The 26,126-nt window shown below is 40.2% G+C and overlaps 1 protein-coding gene and 1 long non-coding RNA gene across 3 annotated transcripts in view; one reads left to right on the plus strand and one right to left on the minus strand.

Moving 5' to 3' along the window:
- LOC148359340 (uncharacterized) overlaps positions 1–11,502 on the plus strand; it is a 58,595-nt gene extending 47,093 nt beyond the window's left edge. For both annotated transcript variants that reach the window (XR_015851412.1, XR_015851411.1), the window contains exon 6: positions 11,170–11,502. This is a non-coding gene — a long non-coding RNA (uncharacterized LOC148359340). The remainder of the gene's footprint in view (positions 1–11,169) is intronic.
- Positions 457–25,801, minus strand: LOC148359343 (C-terminal-binding protein 1). The gene is made up of 11 exons (XM_088344576.1): positions 25,656–25,801; positions 21,728–21,882; positions 13,437–13,581; positions 11,356–11,459; positions 11,187–11,289; positions 10,059–10,183; positions 5,428–5,517; positions 5,222–5,352; positions 4,870–4,997; positions 4,684–4,798; positions 457–3,726 (listed from the first exon to the last, which is right to left on the minus strand). Exons 1-11 carry the CDS (start codon positions 25,693–25,695, stop codon positions 3,531–3,533), a joined length of 1,332 nt encoding a protein of 443 aa, XP_088200702.1. The 5' UTR covers positions 25,696–25,801; the 3' UTR covers positions 457–3,530.
- Positions 25,802–26,126: the final 325 nt, after the last annotated feature.

Below are 26,126 nucleotides of genomic sequence, written 5' to 3' on the forward strand. Positions count from 1 at the left end.
GATAAAAACACTTGCTTTGCTTTTATTTTGCTTTTAATGGAAGTATGGTTTTGGTTTCTTACCTTCTTTTTGGCCTTGAATCATATTTTTATTCAACTCACCAAAACAACCCAAAACTGTCCAATACATGTGTCTCTGGTCCAACGAATAGCTTAATGTGCCTGTGTGACCAACTGCATGTAAAACCAACCCCCCAAAAGATCCCAAACCTACTTTTGACATTTTTATTTACTGTTTGTGAGGATAAAATACAAAACCATTTTAATATGTATAGGCAAGTCTGTCTTGCAATCACTGTAAAAATTAGTGATACTTTACCCTAAATTCTGTGCTTATGTTTGTCCCAATAATTTTGTGTCAGTTTGTTTTAACATGTTTTTCCCAACACTGATAATCACTGCATTTTTATTTCCTCTGGATATATATTTCCAATTAAATGAGAACACTGACCAATAAAACCATATCATCCAGTTTTATTTTCTTTTAAAATAATTCATACAAATGCATACAGTCACAAACATATCTTTCATCAGGGTTTTTCACCAAAAATATTTACTGTAGAATATAGACTATATATGTAGTGTATATTGCTACACCTACTACTTAACCATAAAGACAAATAAGTCAGTAACAGTAAACTGTGTGTCACTACCAGGGAAGGAATTTCATTGTTGATAGCAACAGGTTAATAGCATCTGTGCATTTGTTTGAGGAAATATTAATGGTGACAGGCATCTTGTGAGGAATGTGCAGTCCACAGGAACTCAATGCAGAATTCTAAAGCTTTAGAAAATACACAAAAAATGACCCAGTAGAAACTTGGCACTCATTTCAGGTTGAAGAATACCATATGGTCATTTTGAAATGTCCATCCCTGGTCGCTACGCTCGCTACCTCAACGTCACAGAGATCAGGTAGGCGACAGTGAACTGTTTACTACTCAAAGTGCTGGATCTGGAGTGGGGTCCCGCAAGCACAGTCATTTGGCCAAACTTCCAGGCCCAGGAGTGCAACTCCTTTTCAGTCCAAAATGCACATCGTCGTGGGATACTATGATTGACTTGACCAATAAAATTTTATGTTGCTTGCGTTGTATTTCATATATAGCTTTGGTGTGAGATTTTGGTGGAGTTTGGGTAGTCCTAAACTAACAAGAAAAATCAGACAATTATTGTTACCCTTGTTAATACGTAGAGCAAGAATATCTAGTGCCATGCATTACAAATTTCAGTAATTTTACACTTGTCTCAAAAGCACCAGGGCTCATTTTAACCAAGACCCTCTGTTCACACATGTAGTGACAATGCCTCCAGGAACCCATCACCCATATTCACAGCGCTGCTATTTAGACACAGATCCAGAGTTACATTGACACATGCAGGCAGAAAACATCACCACAAAATGTTCACATACGACCACGAAGAGCACAGGGGTGGCCAGATGTTACACTTAGTAAGGACCCATCATGAAATGTTAAAGGGAGTGTTTGTGCTATTTACTCTGGTGCTCTAAAAGAAATGCTTAAAAGTAGGAAGTTGGGGATTTTGATGTTATTTGAAGGAGGCAAATCTTGTGCTGAACTGCTGTCTTTTTTGCGGAAGCCCTGGATCACCAAAAAGATACATACTATAACGGCTAATCCCCATTTTTTGTAAAGATGGTATGTTGCGAACCCAACTGGTATTAGTGAAATTCTGCAATGTCAACAAACTATTAAAGAAAAGAAATACAAATCAACATTTTACACTATGTGCTTAATGTGCGAGTCATTAGGGATACAGGTTTCATATCAGGGGATGTTATAATGGCGGTCTGTGGATCCCTTTATGACTCTTTGTGATCAAAGGCTATACAAATAAATGTGCCTTGACATGCAATGTAAGAAGATAATGGCAACTCTTATTTCTTTACATATTTTAGGGTGCGGCTAAAATATCAAACCAGGGTTACAGTTGTGAATTCAAATTTCAAGGCGGGTTTCTAGAATCGAACATGGGCTGAAATTAATATTTCAAAAACGAGTAATGGGCCAATGAGTTGTCTGTCCTTGTGTGCCCTGCGATTGGCTGGCAACCAGTTCAGGGTGTCCCCTGCCTACTGCCCAGAGATGGCTGGGATGGGCTCCAGCCCCCCCGCGACCCTAATGAGGATAAGCGGTACGGCTAATGAGATGAGTTAACGTGCTAGTAATGGTTAAATTTAAGGTTTCAAAAAGGTTCAGTGTTCAAACGTTCTCTTTTAAACCAGTTGGTTTTCAGCCTATGTTTTGGATTTGAACTTTGAAGGTATAGTTTTAAGCCCGGTTTAAGTTTTCTAACAAGTGAAAGTTTTAATCTAGGTTTTACAGCCAAGTCAGGTAGGGTGTGACATCATGATTTTAAGACCAGGTTACGGTTTCAAATTTGGGCTTCAGCTGTATTTTTGCAGTAGTGTTTGGGGCGACATCCAAGTGTTCAAGTTTTAAGGATTTCAAATCAGAGGTTCAGCCTTAGTTAAAAAACAAAACACCGAAACGAGCTGGTGCCCCTATTTCCACAATAACATGAAATAAGTATGGTCTAACAGGGTTGCGGTAGGTGAACGCACTGTAACAGCGGGCACCATGCACTTTAAAATTTGCTACAGTACAGTGTATCACTTCCCGGTTTCTCAACATCAGAAAAAAACTGACACAAACTATACAAGGATGCAATCTTAGAATTGCACGCTTTTGTACAAAAGAGAGCAAGTCCAAGCACTTCACGTTGCGGCTGAAGGTGACATAAAGAAGCACTAAATGGCAGGTAATGGGGTTAAACGTAGAACAACTATTAGAGTACCTGAGATGGTGCGCTAAAAAGCTGCCTCTGTTTCAGAATGGCTTGTAAAGTAAAAAAAAATTCAATCAGATTAAACATGTTTTTCCTGTATCTTCTGGCCACTAGATTAAAACCATGAACCCCAACTTTTAAACCTGGTATTTTAGAGTTTCATTTGAACCAACTTGATCTTTTTTCCCTTGTAAAATAATGGGTATTGGCTTTTAAGGGATTGGAAAAATTGTCTTTAAGCTTGTGACTGGTACAATTAAAGGTACAGAAATTACTTTTTTTTTTCTTGGATGCCGAAAGAATGTTGTGTGATAAACATAAATAGTGACCCTACAGTGAAAATGATTATTTTAGAGTTTCATTTGAACCAACTTGATCTTTTTTCCCTTGTAAAATAATGGGTATTGGCTTTTAAGAGATTGGTAATATTGTCTTTAAGCTCGTGACTGGTACAATTTATGTACAGAACTTACTTTTTTTTCTTGGATGCCGAAAGAATGTTGTGTGATAAACATAAATAGTGACCCTACAGTGAAAATGATTATTTTTCTTTGCCTTTTAACAAATGACAGTCAACCCTCTTTGTTTGCATTTCATGGCCATTACTGTCATTGTCTTCGCTTTCTTCTAAGTGTCAGCAAGCGACCGGTTGCCAATGTCCTGTACATTTTGGAATCAGTAGTTATTTATCGGGTTTTGTCTTCCCGCTGTGCTTCTGGACTACAGTTGTTCGTTTGGATGCTGTTCTCTGTCGCCCTCTGGTGGCTTAACCGTATTATGTCCGGGCGATGGGGTGTGTGGAGGGTGTGCGACTGCCGGTGGTAGGGGGTGCGCGACTGGCACCGCACTGGGCACAATTCCCTCCACTGGGGGCGGGAGGCCGCCGGCGGTCATACTCACAACCCCAGGCGGGTACCTAGCAAAGGAAGAGAGTAGGTAAAGTGAATACTCCAATTGAACCAAGTGCCGTGTTCCTGTTTTGGGTGCGGTGAGTAATCTAATTTCCAAATAAGAGATAGGGTTTTAATTCAATTTTTCAAGCATTAGCTAATGTTTCAAGTTGGGGTTTTCAGACAGAATAGGGGTCTGAGTTGAGGATTCCAATTGGTATTTAGAAAAAAGAAAAAAAAGATGCGGTCTGCACGTAGGGTTCCTATTAGAGTTTCATGTGCAGTGTTTAAAACAGTGTTTTAAAATTGGGTTTTACTGGCTACAGGAAACTTCTAAGCATCAGGTACATAGCGCATGTGACAAACGAACATTGCACAACACCATAAGAGGGCACATTGGACCGTACAAAGAACTGTCGTCAAATGTGTGCAGACGAAAACTAGTTGTGTGATCACGTCACTTTAGGACTGACCTAGGTCAAACTTCAGGGGCAGGAGGAGAGAAAGACCGAGAAAGAACTGGGCCGAGAACCTTAAGCAATGGGCGGGTGCCAACTTTGCAACAGCCCAAACTTATGCCAAAACAGTCAGCAGTGGAGAAAGCTGTCCATAGTTGCATCTTCAGTGATGCCCAAATGACCCAGGAGGTTAATGAAATAATGACCCAAACCCTTAATTGTGACCCAGTGTGTAAAGTGAGGGTTTGTCTTTTACATTGAGATTTTATAGCCGGGATTAGGGTGTTAAGTGTGGGTTTGAAGCCTGTGTCAGGATCTAACCTTTTAGTTTTACAGTTGATTTTTTAGCCTTTAGAGTATAACTATTGCTGACATATACTGTAAATCATAAATACTTGGCTCATGTTGCGACTTGCAGAGCTGAGTGTCTTTGTATATTTTAATATAGATGTGTTTTTGTACAAATTTGATCAATCTCAAATGCTCTTGGGTTTTACAATATTGATGGTGACTGTGTCCCTTCACCTGTAGGCTCCGTTAAGTTCTGGGTGAACATTGGGTGGTTCGACTGCTGTCCAGTGGTTGTTCTGACTCAGGAACTCCTTGTTGACACAGTTCTTTAGACTGTCCGGAATACGACCTGAGAACAGACACATTCTGTTTTGATTGCACCTCTTGGAACTGTAAACTGGGGATCAAGACTTTCTTTACCTGTGATGGCTCTTCGGATCTCCCTGGCCGCCTCCTCTCGCATCTCCAGCGAGGCCTGTTCACTGTACCAGGAAGCGTGAGGGGTGCAGATTAAGTTGGGAGCGTCCTTCAGAGGACCCTGACTGAAACTACAAAGGTAAACACATACAGTAAAAGGGCTGAATCCTGTTATTTCCAGGGCTGTGTTTTAATACAACGTTAATGATAGTGCTTCTCAAAAGTTATAAAGAAAACTAACAAAGTCCTCAACTATAGTGTAAATATTTAAAAAATAGTTTATCTTCTTTATATATTACTATAATAATTTCTAAAGTGCCTTATCAAACAAATTGTAATGACTGAAAAAAATTACCTGAAAGGTTCTGTCTCGTGAACGTCCAGGGCAGCGCCCCGTATCCTTCCGTCTTTCAATGCCTGTGCCAGGGCCTTCTCATCCATCAGACCCCCCCTTGCCGTATTGACCAGGAAGGCCCCCTGGCGCATCTACAAAAACACACGCCCGTCCACTCTTATTTTTGCTTGGAGAAAGCTGGAGTCAAAGAATGTTGCCTTCAGAACCTGCTTGATGGTAAAGTCGTTGATGAGGTGGTGGTTATGTTCGTTCAAGCTGCAGTGAAGCGACACACAGTCAGAGTGAAAAAGGAGATCCTGTGGGGGTAACCATGAGATAAACACTCATTAGAAATAATAAATAATAATAAACCCTCAAAACGGTTTTAATAGAAAAACAAAGGTAATGTCATTACCCTATGCCTGTAATCATCAATGAACATGTCCGTCCTTTTTTAAACTGAGTTTTCCTTTGCTGCAGTGCCCTTTGTAGGAATTCACGTTCAATAACACAAGACGACATCCACACATGATTGGTTCATTCCCTCCCATAATGGTTTCCAAGTGGTTGGTAATGCAGGGGGGACGCGGCTCAGGAGAAGCTCGGGCGCTCCCAAGCTGACCTCCTGTCCCACTGACCTTTTTTGCAAACTCATTTTCATATTGACAGGAAGGGAGATTGGTCGCTTGAGCCTTGGACTTGGTCTCAAACAGGCATGGTTTACTGCTGTTTTATTTTTTGGTGAAATCTGGTATTTTTGTGACATCGTTCAAATTTCCAAGTTAATGTGACTTGAATGTGATCATGTATGTCTGTGTGTACGCCACAAGTGTCTTGCATGCGCAGAAGAGGACACGTGACGTTACACGGATTGCGCTCGGTGTTTGCAAAAGCACTTGTGGATGTTAATGGCAGAGCGTATACAGCCATTTTAAAGTTAGTGTGGTACTGGAGGCAGCACATGTACAACTGTATCATTTTAAGAAGATTAAGAAGAAAGACAGCCAGGATTCCGACTGTGGCGTTTTGTGGGGCAGTGGCAGCTACATCTCCCTGCCGAGTCACAATGCAGGTCACATAAACGCGTCTCAACAGTTCACACAGCAGTCTCATTACAAAAGATTAAATATGTATTGGATTTAGGACCACATATGTTAGTAGCATAGGTCTGGTGTGAAAAAACCCAGATAAGTGCCGTTCTGATGGAATTTAATAGGTCGGTAACGAGTCGCATTTGCGCAAAAAATATCAGATTTTTATCAATTGTGAACCTAGATTTAGTTATCAAAGCGGCCGATCGGAGCAGTGGCCGTAAGGTAGTCGGTGCCTGCCGCGGCGGCAACCCTCAGATCCGTTGGTGGTCACCGGCGGTGAGGGATGCCGTCAAGCTGAAGAAAGAGTCTTATCGGGCCTTCCTGGCCTGTGAGACTCTAGAACAGGGGTCGGGAACCTATGGCTCGCGAGCCAGATGTGGCTCTTACTATGAGAACCTGTGGCTCAGAGACAAATTTGATTGCATGCAAATTTTCTCCATCTCGTCCAAAACAGCTACTAATCCTGTTTAGATACACGCAGAGCCAAACCAAGACTAACAATTGAGCAGTACTTCGCAGTATATATAGGGCACGTTTTTCACTACAATTTACAGTCGAGGTGTCACACACACACACAAAAAAAAAAAAACTCGTTCTGGCTGTACAACGCTAAATAATCCGTTATATAAAACATCACTATATTATCTGTCTTCAGTGTTCAGATACCTTATGATGAATCCACAGAACAAACTGTAAATACGCCATAACACCGGAAGAGAACTTAAAGTTTTTTGATTGGGTGAGTGGGAGGGATGGGTGGAGCTATGCAAAAAGTGCAAGCACTCCCTCCCATCTCTCGCCCTACGCCGTCTGCGCCATAGATAAGCACATCAGGCTCCCTGTTTGCAGAATGTTGTGACGTTTTTACAAAATAACTGCTTACATCTGGTTTCTAAACCAATATGTATGAAAAAAAGGGTCAAAATGAGTTTAAACGATCTTGAGTAATTGCAAGAAAGAGACAAGTTTAAAGTGGTATGATTGTTGATTTTGGGACACGGGCTCTGGCATTATTCTCTTTTCATAATTTTTATCAAATCATCAAAAATAAATGTGCTGAAGACTAAGCTTTTGTCTGGGGCGCGGGTTTAGCAATTTAGTAAATTTGTCTCATAATATATGGTGTGGCTCTTTCCCAAAATAAAATTGATATATTTTGCCTTTATGGCTCTTTGAGTCAAAAAGGTTCCCGACCCCTTCTCGAGAAGCAGGTATCGGCTGGCCAAGCGGAATGGGGCTTCGGTGGTTGCCGAGGCAAAAACTCGGCTTCCATGCCCAACTTCCGAACGGCTTCGAGGGAATTCTGGTCCACCATCCGGCGTCTTAGGGGGGGAAGCGGTGTGCCATCGACACTGTGTATAGTGCCAGTGGGGCGCTGCTGACCTTGACCTGGGACGTTGTGAATCGGTGGGCGGAGTACTTCGAAGACCTCCTCAATCCCACTAACACGTCTTTCTCTGGGGAAGCAGAGTCGGAGGACTCTGAATTGGGCTCTCGCATCTCAGGTGGTCAAAAAGCTCCTCGGTGGCAGGGCCCCGGGGGTCGATGAGATCCGCCCGGAGTTCATTAAGGCTCTGGATGTTGTGGCCGTGTCATGGTTGACACGCCTCTGCAACATTGCGTGGACATCGGGGACAGTGCCTCTGGACAGGCAGACTGGGGTGGTGTTTCCCCTTTTTAAGAAGGGGGACCGGAGAGTGTGTTCCAACTATAGGAGTATCACACTTCTCAGCCTCCCTGGAAAGGTCTATTCAGGGGTACTGGAGAGGAGGGTCGGCCAGAAGGTCGAATCTCGGATTCAGGAGGAACAGTGTGGTTTTCGTCCTGGCCGTGGAACACTGGACCAGCTCTACACACTCTGCATGGTCCTTGAGGGTGCATGGGAGTTTGCCTGTCCGGTCTACATGTGTTTTGTAGACTGGGGGAAGGCATTCGACCGTGTTCCTCGGGGGTGGGGTGGGGTGGTGGGGCGCTTCGGGAGTATGGGATACCGCACAGTCTTATCCAGGCTGTGCGGTCCCTGTATGCCCGGTGCCAGAGTCTGGTCCGCATTGCGGGCAGTAAGTCGGATTCGTTCTCTGTGAGGGTTGGACTTCGCCAGGGCTGCCCTTTGTCACCGATTCTGTTCATAACTTTTATGGACAGAATTTCTGGGCGCAGCCTTGGTGGGGATGGAGTCCGGTTTGGGGGCCTCAGCATTGCGTCACTGGTTTTTGCAGATGACGTGGTGCTGTTGGCTTCCTCAGGCCGTGATCTTCAGCTCTCGCTGGAGCGATTCGCAGCTGAGTGTGAAGCGGCCGGGATGAGGATCAGCACCTCCAAGTCCGAGACCATGGTACTCAGTCGGAAAAGGGTGGTCGGCTCCCTCCGGGTTGGGGGTGAGATCTTGCCCCGAGTGGAGGGGTTCAAGTATCTTGGGGTCTTGTTCACGAGTGAGGGTAGGGTGGAACGGGAGATCGACAGACTGGTCGGTGCAGCGTCTGCCGTCATTCGGACCCTGTACCGGTCCGTCGTGGTGAAGAGGGAGCTGAGCCGAAAGGCAAAGCTCTCGATCTACCGGTCGATCTACGTTCTTACCCTCACCAATGGTCATGAACTTTGGGTTATGACCGAAAGAACACGATCCCGGATACAAGTGGCCGAAATGAGTTTCCTCTGTAGGGTGTCTGGGTTTTCCCTTAGAGATAAGGTAAGAAGCTCAGTCATCCGGGAGGGACTCTGTGTTGAGCCACTGCTCCTCCCCATCGAGAGGAGCCAGTTGAGGTGGCTCGGAAATCTGATAATGATGCTTCCTGGACGCCTCCCTCGGGAGGTGTTCCGGGCATGTCCCACCAGCAGGAGGCCCCGAGGGCGACCCAGAACACGCTAGAGAGACTATGTCTCTCGGCTGGCTTGGGAACGCCTCGGGATCCCGTCGGATGAGCTGGAGGGGGTGGCTGGGGATAGGGACGATCGGGCTACCCTTTTAAGGCTGCTGCCCTCGCGACCCGACCTCGGATAAGCGGAAGACAATGGATGGATGAGATTTAGTTACCCCCCTTATGGTAACTAGTCAATTGTTATATTGAATTGAATCTCTGCAAGTGAAGTCAAAGGTGAACCACATGACTGTCCAAGGAAATATCCTCAATTGCACACGGATAGCGAGCATAGCACAGTAAAATAAATCACATTATCAAATACATGCATTTAGTTTTGTTTCAGAAGGAAGTAAAATTTTGCAGTATTTACTTTGTAGCACAGTTTCGCTTGGTGTGGATTTGGAGCCACGTTTCGATTTTAATATATGACACAAAACCGTTAATTTTAGTTAGAACACCTCATATTATTTAATGTCATCAAACCTTATGACCCAAACTGATTCACTTGTAAGGATTATGTGTAATATTTAGTGCCTTCAAGTGGTACAAAAAACTTTTACCCGGTTAAAAAAAAACATTGTTTTGAATACTAGGCAAAAATACATGAACTATCGTACCATTTATTAATTTTTATTAAAAAAGAAAAAAAATCATTAGTAGAGAAATTTGTATTTTTTTACGTAGTGGAATCCATACCTAAAATGTTTGGCGTCTTGCTGCTTGCTGTGGCACTGTTTTTTTCAACAAGAGTGCAAACTATTGATCAGATATCACTCACTGGGGCTTTCAGTTACAATCAATTTGACACAAATGGGAAATACAACTCATTGCGATAACATAAAAGAAGAGACACATTTTGCATGCATTTTGATAATTATACCATGTAAAATGTCAAAAAAATACCTGTAGTGTTGTGACCCTTTGAAGGCCCAAGGATCTTTCCACACCATCAGCCAAATAAGGATCGTAAAAAATGACGTTAAAGCCAAATGTCTTAGCTCGTAGGGCTACAGCCTGGCCCACACGACCTACGCACACAGATACAGACACACACACACACACGCAACTTTAAAAATATGTGACTGGCGACAGATGACTTCTTGTAAGTCACATATATAGAGTGGATTTCATTTTGAATTAAACGTGATTGTTTTTGGATGAAATTTATGTTTTTTGTTCTTTTCAATTGATGTTCTCAGGTATTATATATTCCCATGATTCTTGACTGCATCTGCCTTGTCTGTATTGCATGAAAAGGGAATCTGAAATTAGCAGTTTGTTTCTGCTTCTTGATTGTTGTAGTTAAAAATCAGCCAGTTTTGTTAATATTGACGCAAAGTTTGCCTTCAATGCGGGTTAATGTGAAAGTAAGTTTAATCAGCAAGACATGTAAAAGTACAAACATGCATGTTTATTTGCCATGTGTTATTTTACATCGGTTTCTACTAGAATGCCCATTTTGCCTGATATGAGACTTAATATGTTTAATGTGTGTCATGTAAAGATGATTTAAGTTGAGACACCAGTTATTGGTTGCGTGAAGATGTTACACTGTGTTAGTGCTTTATAAACCTCTCTGTGCTTTGAAATAAGTATGTTGCATGTATAAAATATAACAGGACTCACTGATATGTTTATTCTGTTTTTAAAATTGGACACCTGCAAAGAATATTTATGTGCATGGCTATTTGTTGTTTTGCCTAATACATTATTATCACTATCTGCCATGTTGCGATTCTTGGATACCCACACCTTTTAGATCTGCTACTGTAAACTAGGAAATTTAGCAAAAGGAAAGGTTAGAACGGGTTGAACTTTCTTATCTAAGGACCTCTTTCTATGTTCTCCTTGCAAGTTTAAAATCCATTGATGTCTTCTCACCTTATTTTGACTGTCTACAAAAGTTAAAACTGGCCATTTTGGTCTTTCGAGCCGGACTTATCTTTCACTTTTTTTAATTTGTAGCATATTTTTACTATTGTTTGATGGGCTCTGTCCTTTCCCCCCACTAAAGTTTGCATCTTGACTGACCTAGCCCGATGAGTCCCAGCGTCTCCCCTCTGATCCTCGCCGCTCCTGATGCCACCTCACGGATTTGCTCCACACTCTGGACTCGCGTACCCTCTCGGAGAGCCTGTCAATGTAGCAGGTAGTGATTTATGCCATGTTTCAGTGTTTTTAAAAGTCAAAAGCTACAAACCTGATGAAGCCATGTGGTGCGGCGATACAAGTTGAGGATGTGACACAGCGTGGAGTCAGCTGTTTCCTCCACTGAGGCAGCTGGCATGTTACACACAACAATTCCTGTTGGAATAGAGTGGGACATTTTAGCTACAGCTTTATGAAATCCTGAGCCAATTTTCAGTTTTTTGGTGATCAATGCTACAAAAACCTTCGAATGGAATATCATTCAGGGATTAATTTAATTCTACGTAACCGTTGTAAATGTGAGCTTTCGTACAATATTATCCATGTCCTTTTGTCTGAAGCATGGGTGTCTCACTCAATATACCTGGGGACCAGAAGAGTTAGGGAACGGGTCAGCAATGTGGTGCCTGCAGTAAATTGCTAAAACATTTGAGTACTGCAAATAGTTAAGCAGTGATGGGTCATTATGATTTTCTTAGAGATTTTATTTCTTACTGGCATGTGGAATCATAGCCATGATCAGTGTCTCTAATTATATGACCAATTATTCCAATATTAGTTTGAAAATGGCATACATTTTATATATGTAAATAACTCAGTGCCCTTCTACAAGGCAGATGTTTTAGGGGTTGACTATTTTAACCGGTTTCTAATAATTACAACCTGGTAATAAGACAATAAATCCTTAGTAACAACATGATACGATGTTTTTTAGAAATGCATATCAAATGAGTAGCCCATCGCACTAATCTTTGACAAAAAAATTACTTTCAACTTCAAAATTTGGTGACTCCTGAGCAGGGTCTGGTTGTGGTACATCAGGTTTTACACAAGAAAATCTGATAAAAACATTCTACAAATACAATTATTTTTCTACACAAAATTAAATAAAGATAAAGAAAAAAGGAACTAATAAAAAATAAACAATTCATTAATCTACTCGTGAAATTATAACAGTAGATAAAAGAAAGATTTAGGACACCACACACAGTTGAGGAGTTGAGAAATCATATACATTATAAAACTATTCAGATTCAAATACATGTATTCACAGCCTTTAACCTTTAACTTTCTGCACATGAATTAGGTCATGGTTCTGTGATACTCTGGGTGACCTGAACCATGTGCCTCCTGAAATGAAGCAAATCTAACAGGGCTCTAGTCTACACAAAGTTTTTACCAGGTCATGCTTCCGGGATACTCTGGGAAACCTGAAGAATTTCATTCCAGGATGCACAAAGACCTCTAGTCTATAAAAATCTTTTTCACTAAAAGCACCGTTGGAGTTCATGTATTTAGTCGCACAGCACAGGACTTGGTCCCCATATTTCTTTTGGAAACACAGTATAACCCCATCCAGTTGTGTTTGATTAAAATGTTGATTTAAAGTGTATCTGCAAATTAATTAATGATAACATTAAATTAACGTACAACCTACTGTCACTAAGAAAACAGTTAATCTATTTGAAATATTATAACTCCAATAAAAAGACAGCTTAGTGTCTGAAACCATTCAAGTCATACTCTTGTGACGTGTCGTCAAAAAAATTGCACACACTCTCATGTTGCCTTTAGTAGCCATGGTCAAGCCGATAAAACATGCTTAACATACTTGAATAAAAGGCAAAAGCTTACTGAAAGTTATGTGCATGGTGCATTCAATTGACCTTACTCCTCAGTTCGACAGAGATGCCTAGTTAGCAAGGTGGTATAATCCATACTAAACTCGCATGATTCACTCTGACATTAAACTTTAATTTTGAGGGAGGGGCCTCAAACTTTTATCCCATGGAACGACTTTATGTCTTTGAGCTCCCTGGTTTCACTAAAGGCTCAGCTTGTTAACCCAAGTGTCCAAAAAGTGTACAGTACTCAAAATCAAATGCCTTATCAGTACTTCTTATAAATTTGGCCAAACCCAACTGAAAACACCAGAGTCTAATCCCTATTCAACAAACACAGTAAATATCTGAATTTGTGGTTGGGGCTAGTGAAGATACATCTTTGTGAAAGACAGGGAATTAATTATTCCAATGATGGTTGTAGATAGATTCTGAAGGAATGTCAGACATATATAGATTTAATATCAACCTTACAGAGTGTCCGAACAGCCAAAGACAAAAGGATGCTCACCAAGTTCACCCGCAGATTTGATGTCAATGTTGTCGTAGCCACTACCGATGCGCACTATGATGCGGAGAGCTTTGAACTTCTCCAGGTCTTCTCTCATCAAAGTAATGGTGTGATACATCAGTGCTCCCACAGCTTCATTCAGCACCTGCACCCACAAAATGCTAGAATTGCTACAGGATCGCATTTTGTATCAAGTATCAACCAGATGAATGCTTTTCAATTTTCTATAACAGGATAACGGCGTTGTCTTGATTTGTTGCCAGTGCCCTCTCAATATCCTGTGTTTTAAAAACACCTGCCTGCTTCGGTTGCCTGCACTTCCTGAATGATGTCATGGAAACGCAGACGAGCAGGCCAAACAAAATCAAAATCTTCTCTTCCCTTATTGATGCCACATTGAAAAAAATCTGCAACCAACATTAAATGAGGCTGACTAATTCAACATAGAAACACTCAAATAAACGTCAAAAAATCTTGCCTATGTTGAGGCAACCCCCTTGTTTAATTTTCAGCTCGACCATTTCATATGAAAGAAGCTGCGTCTCTAAGTGGAATAATTGTTCAATAGATCTTTGATAATTACCTGGTTAGTTGTTCAACATAAAAATATCTATAATGAAATAAAGACGTGGACTTCAACTTGACGTTTCCCATTTTTCTTTGAAAACAACATTTAATCAAACTTTAAGGCTGCAACAACTATTCAATTAAATTCGATTGAAATGGATTAGTAAAAGCATTGGCAACTAACTAGATCATCAATTGGTTGTATCACATCTTTTGTGAGACACTAAGTCAGTGTTTTTCAACCTTTTTTGAGCCAGGACATGTTTTTTACATTGGAAACATTTTGTGGCACACCACTAACCGAAAATGACACTTGACAATGACATAATATTTGCAGAAAATGATTCATAAATGTTTTATAAAGTTGTAAATTTTAAAAAGTGACATTGGATTATTTCTCACGGCACACTGATGTGTCGTGGCACAGTGGTTGAAAATCACTGCACTAAGTTACCAGTACGTTAAATGAACGCAAAAAAAAGAGTGTACACTGAGAGTTGAAGTACCACTTTCGTCCGGCAGAAAGCGCCAAGACCATTTTTTTTCTAAAGTCTTTTATTTTTATATTGCTTCATTACAAACAAAATTGCCTTGAAAGTTTTAACTTTGTACTTATGACTGTTTCATAATAAAACAAATTTAACAATTTTAGTGCTGCAGAGGTGCAGACAAAAAAATAAGTAGTATAAAAAGTAGTAGATAAAAAGTAAATAATAATAATATGTTTAACTCTATACAAGGGGCAGATTCCTATGCATAATCTTTATCATTTTATTATGGGAATGAGTATCATATTAAAGTGTACCTGTATTGCCGTTTCTTTTTTTATTTGAATGATAAGTCAAAAAAAAAATTATGATCTGGATAATGTGGTAGGAAAAGAGTATCATACATATTTGATGTGTAACATACATGTATATGTATTTTCGTATATTGTCAAGTTAATTGACAAACACTTGGATTTTTTTATTGTTTAATATTATGGAATGGTCTGTCGTTTTATACGCTAGTTGTCTATCCGTCTAAACTTCAATAATTGAATAAAGAGGAGTAAATTAAAAATGTCTTAAGCAATCCAATTCATCAAGTAATTAATCGACCAATTAATCGATTATGAAAATAATCGGTAGTTTTAACTCTACAAGCAATATTCCAACCAGAGATTCCACTCCAGTGAGCTCCATTTATCACGGTATCTCATATCTGGTGGGCTTGACCTGGCCAGTGTGATTATTGAAATGATCTGAAATGATCTGCATTTATATTGCGCTTTACAAGTCAAAATGACTTCCCAAAGCGCTTTACAGTGTGTTTCACATTTCCCAATAGCGGCCTTGTATTGCAGCCATTTAAGACGCTAACCTGCTTATTGGGGGTATTAGGGGTTCAGTGTCTTACCCAAGGACACTTCGACATGTAACACGGACAAGCCGGGATTCGAACTGGGATCCCTTGATCCCAAGAAGAGCGCTCTACCTCCTGAACTACTGCCGCCCCGATTATTTTATCCCTTCCACCATACATTTCTAATTTTCTAAATATGTAAAAAACAAATGCAAGTTCTTAGGTGGGCAGCACGGCAGTGGTTAGCATGTGTGCGGCACAGTTCTGAGGTCATGAGATCGAACCTTAGTATTCACAGCCTTTGCCATGAAGCTAAAAATTGAGCTCAGGTGCATCTTTTTTCCACTGATCATCCTTGAGATCTTTCTACAGCTTAATTGGAGTCCACCTGCAGTAAATTCAGTTGATTGGACATGATTTGGAAAGGCAAACACCTGTCTATATAAGGTCACACAGTTGAGTGTGCATGTCAGAGCACAAACACCAAGCATGAAGTCAAAAGAACTGCCTGTAGACCTGCGAGACAGGATTGTCTTGAGGCACAAATCTGGGGAAGGATACAGAAAAATTTCTGCTGCTCTGAAGGTCCCAATGAGCACAGTGGCCTCCATTATTCGTAAATGGAAGACATTTGGAACCACCAGGACTCTTCCTAGAGCTGGCCGGCCTTCTAAACTGAGCGATCGGGGAAGAAGGGCCTTAGTCAGGGAGGTGACCAAGAACCCGATGGTCACTCTGTCAGAGCTCCAGCGTTCCTCTGTGGAGAGAGGAGAGCCTTCCAGAAGGACAACCATCTCTGCAGCAATTCACCAATCAGGCCTGTATGGTAGAGTGGCCAGACGAAAGCCACTCCTTAGTAAAAGGAACATGGAAGCCGTCTGGAATTTGCCAAAAAGCACCTGAATGACTCTTAGACCATGAGAAACAAAATTCTCTGGTCTAATGAGACAAAGATTGAACTCTTTGGTGTGAATGCCAGGCGCCATGTTTGGAGGAAACCAGTCACCGCTCATCACCAGACCAATACCATCCCTATAGTGAAGTATGGTGGTGGCAGCATCATGATGTGGGGATGTTTTTCAGCAGCAGGAACTGGCAGACTAGTCAGGATAGAAGGAAAAATGAATGCAGCAATATATAGAGATATCCTGGATGAAAACCTGCTCCAGAGCGCTCTTGACCTCAGGTTGGGGCAAAGGTTCATTTTTCAGCAGGACAACGACCCAAAGCACACAGCCAAGATCTCAAAAGATTGGCTTCAGAACAGCTCCGAGAATGTCCTGGAGTGGCCCAGCCAGAGTCCAGACTTGAATCCGATCGAACATCTCTGGATGGATCTGAAAATGGCTGTGCACAAACGTCTCCCATCCAACCTGATTGACCTTGAGACTTATTGCAAAGAATGGGCAAAACTGCCTAAAGATAGGTGTGCTAAACTTGTGGGATCATATTCAAAAAGACTTGAGGCTGTATTTGCTGCCAAAGGTGGATCAACAAAGTATTAAGAAAAGGCTGTGAATACTTATGTAAATGTGATTTCATAGTTTTCTATTTTTAATAAATTCAAAAAAAGTTAAAAAAAAAAAAACGTTTTCACATTGTCATAATGGAGTATTTTGTGTTGAATTTTGAGATAAGAGATTAAATTGATACAATTTGGAATGAGGCTATAACAAAATGTAGAAAAAGCGCTGTGAATACTTTCCGGATGCACTGTATATATAATATTTTTTATCATCTTTTTTTTTTTTTTTTTTTAAATAACAAAAATCACCATTTCACCACATGTTGACAATAGCCCTTTGGCCAATTTGCTCTTGGCCATCCGTGAGAATTTAAGCCCACCCCATTTCTGACGTGATGACTGTAAATAAGAAGAGAAAAGTTGACTGTGAGGGCCGCCGCTTCCAGGACAAGTTGAAATTGGAGTATTTTTTCACCGAAATCCGAAACAACTGTGCCTGCATAATTTGTCAAGAGACTGTGGCTGTTTTCAAATAATATAATATCAAGAGGCACTGCCGGCTAACTGGAAATGAATGTGTGAAAAGTTGAAGCAGCTGGAAGCTGTTTTAATGGCCCAGCAGCGCTTTTTAACGAGACCCTGCGAGTCAAAAGGCGAGCTACGAGGTCGCGACACAGATTGCCAAGCATGGAAAACCTTCTACGGCGGTTGAATTTATTAAAGACTGCCCAAAGAATGCCAGGCTGAATAGTGGGCCCTCACACATTTTCACCTTACCAAATCTAACCCGCTCTCTGAAAAGTTTGGACACCCTTGAGTTACGCATGCAATGCCAAACACAAAAATGTTTTTTTCCCATTTTTGTGATAAATGTGTAATGCTTAAAAAGATCCCATGTCATCCATGGTGATAATATGTAAGGTAGTCTACTAAAGTAGACTGAACGATAAAGCATAATACTGAAAAACTTTGGTAGGCTTATCTGGGCCGCCTGAGAACAGAAAGTCTGGATTTGACCTCAGAGCCAAACTTAGTTTGACATCCGTTTACTGTTTTTTTGCAGTAATCCTGTGTGTCCTGTTAATGGTGTCAAGTGTTAGATGATCATCATTATTAAATGTTTCAATAATGCAGTACTGAAAGGGAGAATATGGCCTGTCAATATAGGGGATCAAATGATCAAGAAAAGGAAATGAAACATTGTGTTAAAGTCTGACGTTCTTGGATTTGTGCTGTGATTGAATTGTCTGGCGCTGCCAACTTCACCTATAGCGTTGCCGGAGTGTCAACAGCACACGTTTCAATTAACATGTCAAAGCAACTGCTTTCTGGTGAGATAACAGGAGCGCCATCTGCTCGTGCTGTACTGTGACCTACTGAGGACACTCGTTGAAAAGGGGGTGAAGAGAGAGTACATATGGCAGTTAAATTGTATTTTGGCGTACTGGTTATCCTGATTTCAAATGGGTAAACTAAGTACAAGTAGTATAATTAGTTTTTATGCCAAGTAATGGGTTGAAATTGACTTATTAATGTATTCAAATGGCTGGGTATCACCGAGTCCCTGGGTGGTGTGGCTGAACCAGGGGTGCTTGTCATGCCGATCGTGATCCACCGGTAGATCATGGGAAGGAGTATTCAGTGCTATTTTGAAAGTTAGAAAACACTTCCATTTAGCCGTCAAGTACAATATGTCAGCAGTACTGCAGTACAGTTTTATTATGTATTTACAACAGAGTCATTGGATCAAAACATAGGCCATTAAAATAGACCGTCGTGAACTAGAATATTGTTTATTAATTTCATTAAACATATTTTTTTAATTCAGGTGTGCTTTAAGAAACATTGTTTGGTTGTTTTTTATGATAGGCTGCCATTTAATCTTCATTCACTTTAGTTAGTTTTAGGTTTAGCTAAGTAATGTAGAGAAAATCCTCAAAACATTCAAGAATAAGTATGTTTTTCATTTTTTGTGCTGGATATATCTGTTTTATTTCGCCCCCTGGTGCTGTAGAATGATCTGCCCACTGATATTCCAACTACAACCTCGGTGAAACTGTTTAAATCAAGGCTTAAAACACACTTCTATTCTATAGTTTACGAATGACCTATAGTTTACGTTCACAATATCTGTGTATTATTTGTTATTGCAACAGCCATTGCAGCCTAGTCATCCTGGAAGGGGGATTACCTCATGTGCGGTCCCTTCTAAAGGTTTCTTAATTTACCTCATTTGAAGTTTTGAGTTTTTCCTTGCCCTCCTGTAGGTTTTAGATCAGGGATGATGTAATAAGTCTCTAATTTGCAATAATCTGTGGTCTGTGCAGCCCTTTGAGACTCCTTGTGATAAAGGGCTACACAAATAAACATGAATTGACTTGACTTTTACTGTACTTACTCATACAGTGAGTAGCTCGCACTGAGAAAGAATGTGAGCAGCCCTGGCTAAAACGGAAGAGCTCTTGTATTAACACTGTTAGTTATTGATAGGTAGCACATGCTCATGACTTTGCATAATTAGGTTTGTTCTACACTTGTGGACAAAGAAGAGAACTATTTGCATTCAGCAATGTATTTGCAATACATGTAACATGCACAGATCTGGCACACTTAATAATACCCTTGGTGGGGAAGCACTGCCTTGAACGGTAAAAACATAAACCTTTGTGTGAGCTTTCTACATAGAAATATGTGGTCAAAATAGCCCAGTTATTATTTCACTTTCAATTTGGACATTGACAATTGAACATTCTGTTCTGTGGAGTGACTGGCCAGTGGACTTAAATGCTCTGGTGTAAGTGCTGCCAAGCACGGTGAAAATCGAATGAAATCTATATTTACCAAAGGGAGTAGTATTGAATTAGATGGCCGAGTGGTGACCTTCATTTATTTTGGAAGTAGTCATTGTTCCAACAAGTCAAGTTAGATTAAGCCTGCTTTATTGTTAAATGAAGTACTGTCTCCACAAGTGAAAACAAAAACAATTGAATCTTGATGAACACTTTATTTAAGAAAGATGACATGTTAAATTAGCCATTGGTGGCTCGTTTTTCCGTCTGCATACGGAGTGGTTACTATCAGTGTTCCCTCTAAGCTGCGCGCGTGTGCAATCGCGCACTGCTCGCACATTCTCAGCGCACAAGAAAATCTAGCCAGCGCACAAAAATGAGGGCTCAAAATTTCTATTTAAGAAGCGACTCAAGTCAAAGTTACAGTGCATTAAGGTAAAAATTCACGGGTTCCCCTGACGTTGTGTCCGAAATGCGGTATTTTGAAGTCGAGTCGAAGGAGAACGAAGTTGAGTAAAGTTAGTAGAGTTTGTCGGGGAACAGGCTTCTTCGGCTCGGCTCACTAAAAGAAACCGGCTCTTTCGGGTCCTAAACGGCTCTTCGGGTTGTTTTTGCTTCTTTAACCCCAACATGACCAAATATTATGTAAAATTATGCACACACTGACTTAAAGGAAGGGGGAATAGAACAAAAAATAAAAGAAAGAAATGTAGGAAAAAGTAATCAGAACAAAAAGAAAAAAGTAATAGCTCGGAAAAAATAAACACAATGAGATTTTTTTAAAGGAATTTTTAAAACAGTAGGAAAAAAAAACAGAAAAAAGAAGAAAAAGTTTGTGTTGCATTCAAATAATTTCCAATTATATCAAGTGAATCTTGTTGCCAACATTGTACTTCCACTAAAAAATGTGATTAAGTACAGTTCTGTATCTTACAACCGACTAAATAAGCCCCCAAAGATTTTAATTTTATGCGACAAAATATATCAGGAAATAAAAAGAAATGGATATCTTGTGAAAGAATTGTAAGAACAAACGATTTTTGTAGGCCGTACAACCTTTGCAATAGTACATGAGTCAATTCATTCAAAAGAGAAAAATAATTTTGCATTGCCGGAAACTCAGCAAAATGTAACTTGATGTCAGGTTTTGGACATGTTTGATAATGATTTAGTTGCCACACTTGGGATTGCTGTTGCTCACTGTTGTTTCAAGCGTTGCTCACCAACGCTCAGACCCGTGGAAAATTAGAGGGAACATTGGTTACTATCCTGTTTGGGTGGGGTTCTGACTACTCTCCTCACACATCTAGTTATCTGGCTTGGTGTTGAAGTGGTCCTCTATCAGGGATAAGTTGATCAATTTTGTATTTTGTATTGTATTTGTAGTCACAGCATATCCCATGTTGTAACAATGACAATAAAGGCATATTCTATTCTATTCTATTTAACTGATTTAACAGTTGTTAGCTTAGTTGGTAGCTTCATCCGTCTCCTAAAGTATCAAAGTCACAAGTATTTTCATGGCTTCGGGATAAAGTGGTGAATATACCAGTATAATTAAACTTATAATATTCAGATTTGAATTACTATTATTTTTTTATATTAAAAGCCTAAACAGATAACATTTTGGGATCCAGACAATTCTGGGAGTTTAGAATATTCCAACTGTCTGATTAAAGTTTGTTTGATGTGTAGTTTCTTTTGCTGGCTCAATATGTTGAAACAACAGAGTCAGCAGGGGTGCTGCACTGCTAGTGTTGGGAGTAACGTAAAACTCAATTACTTCTCTCCGTAATGAGTACTGTAACACATTATTGATATTTTCTAACTCAACTGACGTTACAACATGGTGCGTTACTCCGCTATTTTTTAAGAGTAGCTTGTGAATTACAACGTTTACTACCCTTTTGGCTCTTGCTCCTTTGCTCATGATGTCACACACAGCCCTCCTTCTGCCGCCAACACAACTTTTAACATAACAAATGAACAAATGTTAATACATCTATCTATAAAATACAGTTATGGTGGCACTGAACACAAACTAACCCATACGTTGATGCCTTGTCCTGGATCTATTATCCCTTGATCTAGCTGTATGGGTCAGATTGTCTTGTGAAGCGACACACCTTCTCGTGGATCTCTTGAGTTGACTGGGCATCGCAGAAGGCTACAGTGGCGACGTCTTTCAGTACTGGCATCTCCACTGTGCAGTCCCGCCCGTCCAGCAGAGCCACTAGTGGGCGTGGGTGCATGGGTCCGTTCATGATGGGTGGCCTGATTCCTGTAACACAAAACACAGTCAATACAGTAAGTTAACGAGATACATGGCAGTGATATGTAACTTACAATAACAGAGATACAATGAAGCGGGAGCAATTTATTACCTTATTCTCATTCTTAACACTGCTCTGCCCCATCCCAGTCCAAGTAGTTAATCTCAATCCCATGATTCAGGATCCCACTGAAGATAGCTGTCTTCTGATTTTCTTAACATTGTGGCTTCTACCACACTGGACGTAAACTGCTTTTCACTGGATTTTTTTCCTTGAGAGTCTATAATGTCTTTAAGATTGAGGACCCACTGGTAGAAATTCTACTATGAGTAGGTAGTCCATTTGAAAGCAAAACTATGTTTCATTGTGCAGTCCCAGGTTATGATTGATGTATTTGGATCATAATGTAGCCTATAATGGCAAGTTTTTAATTAATGCTTTCAAAAATATCCAGAATTCTGAGAGGATGAAGGTTTTAAATTATGGTTTTAAGCCACGATTAGTGTGATGATTAAGCAGTAGCAAGATAAGCAGAGGGTTTCAAATGTGAGTCGTTTTATGCTATAGAGACTTAGCTTAAGGATGTGTATTTAATTGAAATTAATTGCATGTCATTGTCTTCATTGTCATTGATAATCATAACGGGATTCAGACGTGACAATCCAGGATAGATATATATAAGACAAAAATATCATAATAGTATTAAAAGAGAAAAAAGAAAGATCAAATAACAATAGAATTGATGTTTAACATTTACAAGGTCACTCTTGTAGACTGGCCTAAGTTGTAAGCGCATCAGAGTAAAAGTAGTCAAGATTTCAAGGTGAGCATTTCAAGTGACAATTATGGTTTATTTATTGTTCATAACAGGAATTAAATTTGCAAGACCGGGGGTAACAGTTTCCAATCAGGGTTTAACATAAGATTTTTTATTGCATTATGATTATCTGAATACCCTTGTTGTTTTTCTTAAAGAAAAGGGCCAGAATTTAATTTTAAGGTCTTTTTGGGGGCGGTGATTCAATCCTGTTTTTAAAAGAGTATTTCACAAGGCAGATGATTTTAAAGAATGCTTTTGGGCAAGGGTTAGAGTAAGAAAGTACACTTCAAGCATGATGGGATTTCGGGTACAAAGGTAAGGGGTTTAAATTCGGGCTTTGAGACAGGGTCAGATTGTCAAGTAGGATTTAAAGTTGAGATTTGAATTTGTTTTAGAAATAGGTTAGGGTTTTAAGGCAGTGTTTTAAAATGAATAATTAAAGTCAGATGGATGAGATTTGGCTTGTTTGGCATAAGGAGCATTGAGTAATGAAATCATAGGTTTTCATCTGAGCGCCACTTGTGATTAAGAGGCTAATTATGACATGACTTTTTGCTCGCTGCTTCCAAGAAAAGACAGAAAATGTTGTGTTGTGGTAGCAGAGCGCCAGCTCAACACAATCTCAGCCTGACATCACTTTCTTATCGTGACATAGGATGCCAGTGTGAAACCTGATCTGACAATCAAGATGCTCACATTCAACTCTGCTGTGTTGAAGAACAGTTGTGTGCTGTAAAACGTGTTGCTGAGAGAATGACCAGTCCACCAGAAAACATCAATATGAAAGGTAACTCAACTCTGACTAAATACCTTGAACCTGCTCTCTGTGTACAGTATACGTATATACAGTACATATAGAAACAATTGATGCTCGGCTTTCCTATTCCTTGAAACCAGTATAAATGTTTGTTTTGGGGTCCATAAGGCAATGCAAGCCATTTTAGGACCAGAAGAAAGGAAATATTTGACATTCCAGCAGCAAGTGATCCCCCCTGGACTAGCAGTTGAGTCATTGAACTTCACATTCAACCAGGGTAACCATCTTGTGCTTTCCAAAAGAAATATAGTTCACAATTGTGATTGTGTTGATATTGTATTTCCAAGTATGATTTCTTTTTAAGCTTATAAGTTACAGTTTCACATTTCTGAATGATGGAGGGCTCAAATTTTAGGTTTTCCAAACTGAGGTTAGCAACCAAAAATGTTGAAAGAGCCATATTGGACCCCTCAAAATCCCCCACTACGTTTGGAGCTGATACCATATAATTTTCCATTAACAAAGGAGCCACAAGGGGTATAAATAGCTGCACGCGGCTCAAGAGCTGCCTTTTTCTGACCGTTAGGGTTTCAAAATATAATGAGAGTACTGGTTTAGGGTTCCTAACTGAATTTCTATTAATGTGAAAAATAGGGTTGGATATTAGTTTAGCCTTCAAAATACAGTCCCAATGCAAGGGTGCAATTTGTTTGATCAAAGTATCAATTTAAAAGGTTTTAAATTAGTATTAGTGTTTAAAACAAGGGTCAACAAATAATGACCAGGTGTTGTTTTGCAAATTGTGGTCTCAAATCCTGATGAGAAAAAAGGGTTGTGTTTTCAAAGTATGGTTTTAAGTCTGGATTAGAGTTTCAATTGGCCTTTACAGTTATAAGTGAGAGTCTCAATTTAAGATCCGTACGAATAACAAGTTTGAGTTTCCAGACCCGGGTAACATTTCAAATCATGCTTAGGAAGCTGAACACAACAAGTTGTTTTATGGCTTTTGGGAATTTCAAATTAGAGTTACAGATGAGGATAGGGAATTTAAAATTGGGGGTCACACCTGGTGTTGTTGATATAATTTGAAATGAACTGTCAGTAATGTCATTGATATAAATATTGTAAGACATTGTATGCAACGAGATGAAACATGGCACTGAATGGTTAACATGTAATAAAGACTATTAAAGAGAAAAATAAGATTAAATAATTCTCAGGATAAATAGACAAGAATATTTACAAAGTGCTTAGAGACTGGCCTAAGTTATAAAAAAAGTCCAATGGGAAAATCAGAACGGTAGTGCAATAACAGAAGTGCGATAACGGATACCAGGAACAATAGCGGCCACAAAAAAAAAACATTTAGCAGCAACAACAAAAATGTCCAAATAAGTTGACAACATTTATATTTACACTGTTTTGCGCTTTTTTAGGGTGGTGATGGCCCTGGGGAATAAACTGAATCTGAGTATGCAAGTCCTTGTTTTATTGGACCTGTAACAACTATCATAAGGCAACAGGTCAAAGAGGTGTTGGCCGAAGTGAAAAGAATATTTCATAATATTGATGGATCTGCTGGCAATATCCTCCAGAATGGGCAGAGAGCAGCCAACAATCTTCTGGGCTGTGTTGATTACTCTGTTGTTTTTTGTCGTGCAATTATGAAAGTATTTCAAAGTAGTGTTTTTGTGTACTGTTGACTTTTTTGAATTAGTAAAAGATCGTTGAATCAAGTTTCCAAATGCGCCTTAAAAGTCCAGTTTAGAAATTCAAGTCACATAGCTAATTTTAAGAGGATTGTGCTTTGTGTCCTTTATTTACCATATCTAAACCTTTGCCGCCTAAATTATGGATCGTTTCTCTTTTGGCCGAAATTGATGAATGGCATATCTTATGACCTTGGACTCTGACTCCCCAGGGGAGACGAGGGGAAGAAAATGCGGTGGTCCCTAGAAAAAGAGGCCGGGCCTTTTAATTCGTATACCGGTGCTACCTTCACCCCCCTTTGGTTTTCTAGAACAGCGTGTGCGCGCCCGTCTCGCTAGGTTTCATTTTTCTGCCATTGCCCACAAACACACATTCTTGTGAGACTAACGCAAGATAGTGTAGTGCAGGAGAGTGAAGAGGAGGAAAAAACAGAAGGGGGAAGGGAGGCGTTTGCACACACACATTACTACAAGCACACCCATACACATATTTACCTAGAGGCATGCCTTTGTTGAGGAGATGTGAGCTTCCCATGGTTTTCACATGTAGAATCCTCTCAGCATATGGCGGCGGCTTCCTCGCCTCCCTTCCTCACAAACACATACACATGTGCTTCCCCCTAACCCCCACAAACCTCCCCTCTCTCGCTCTCGCTCTCTCTCTCTTTCTCTCAACCCTTCCGTTTGGCCTCCTCAACCCCTCCCTGGCGGTTTTTCTCCCTCAACTACAGCAAAGCCCTCCCTTTCTGCCTATGGCAGCAAAGAAGTGCAGGAAGAAAAATGTGAAAGAGATGGCTTGTGTGCGCGGGTTGGTTCGAACCAGTAGAAAGGGGGAAGAGCCAAAGCTCATCTATTGTCCCTTGAAGCAGAAAAAAAACTAGTTATACAATGCCAAGGGAGTTGAGAGAAGACTGACTTGTTCCTTATCGAAACTTCTTTTAACCATTCTTGGGACATTACATACTG

Source organism: Urocampus carinirostris, chromosome 9 (genome assembly GCF_059441175.1).
Source record: "Urocampus carinirostris isolate Australia breed hairy pipefish chromosome 9, RoL_Ucar_1.0, whole genome shotgun sequence".
Taxonomy (NCBI): Eukaryota; Metazoa; Chordata; class Actinopteri; order Syngnathiformes; family Syngnathidae; genus Urocampus; species Urocampus carinirostris.

Bases quoted from the DNA above. Each gene is read 5' to 3' on its own strand.
- LOC148359343 (XM_088344576.1), bottom strand. From the start codon at position 25,695: ATGGGAAGCTCACATCTCCTCAACAAAGGCATGCCTCTAG. The intron at 11,290-11,355 runs GTTTGTAGCTTT...CTACATTGACAG, and splicing joins GCACCACATGGCTTCATCAG to GCTCTCCGAGAGGGTACGCG. The intron at 4,998-5,221 runs GTAATTTTTTTC...TTACCTTTGTAG, and splicing joins CACGAGACAGAACCTTTCAG to TTTCAGTCAGGGTCCTCTGA.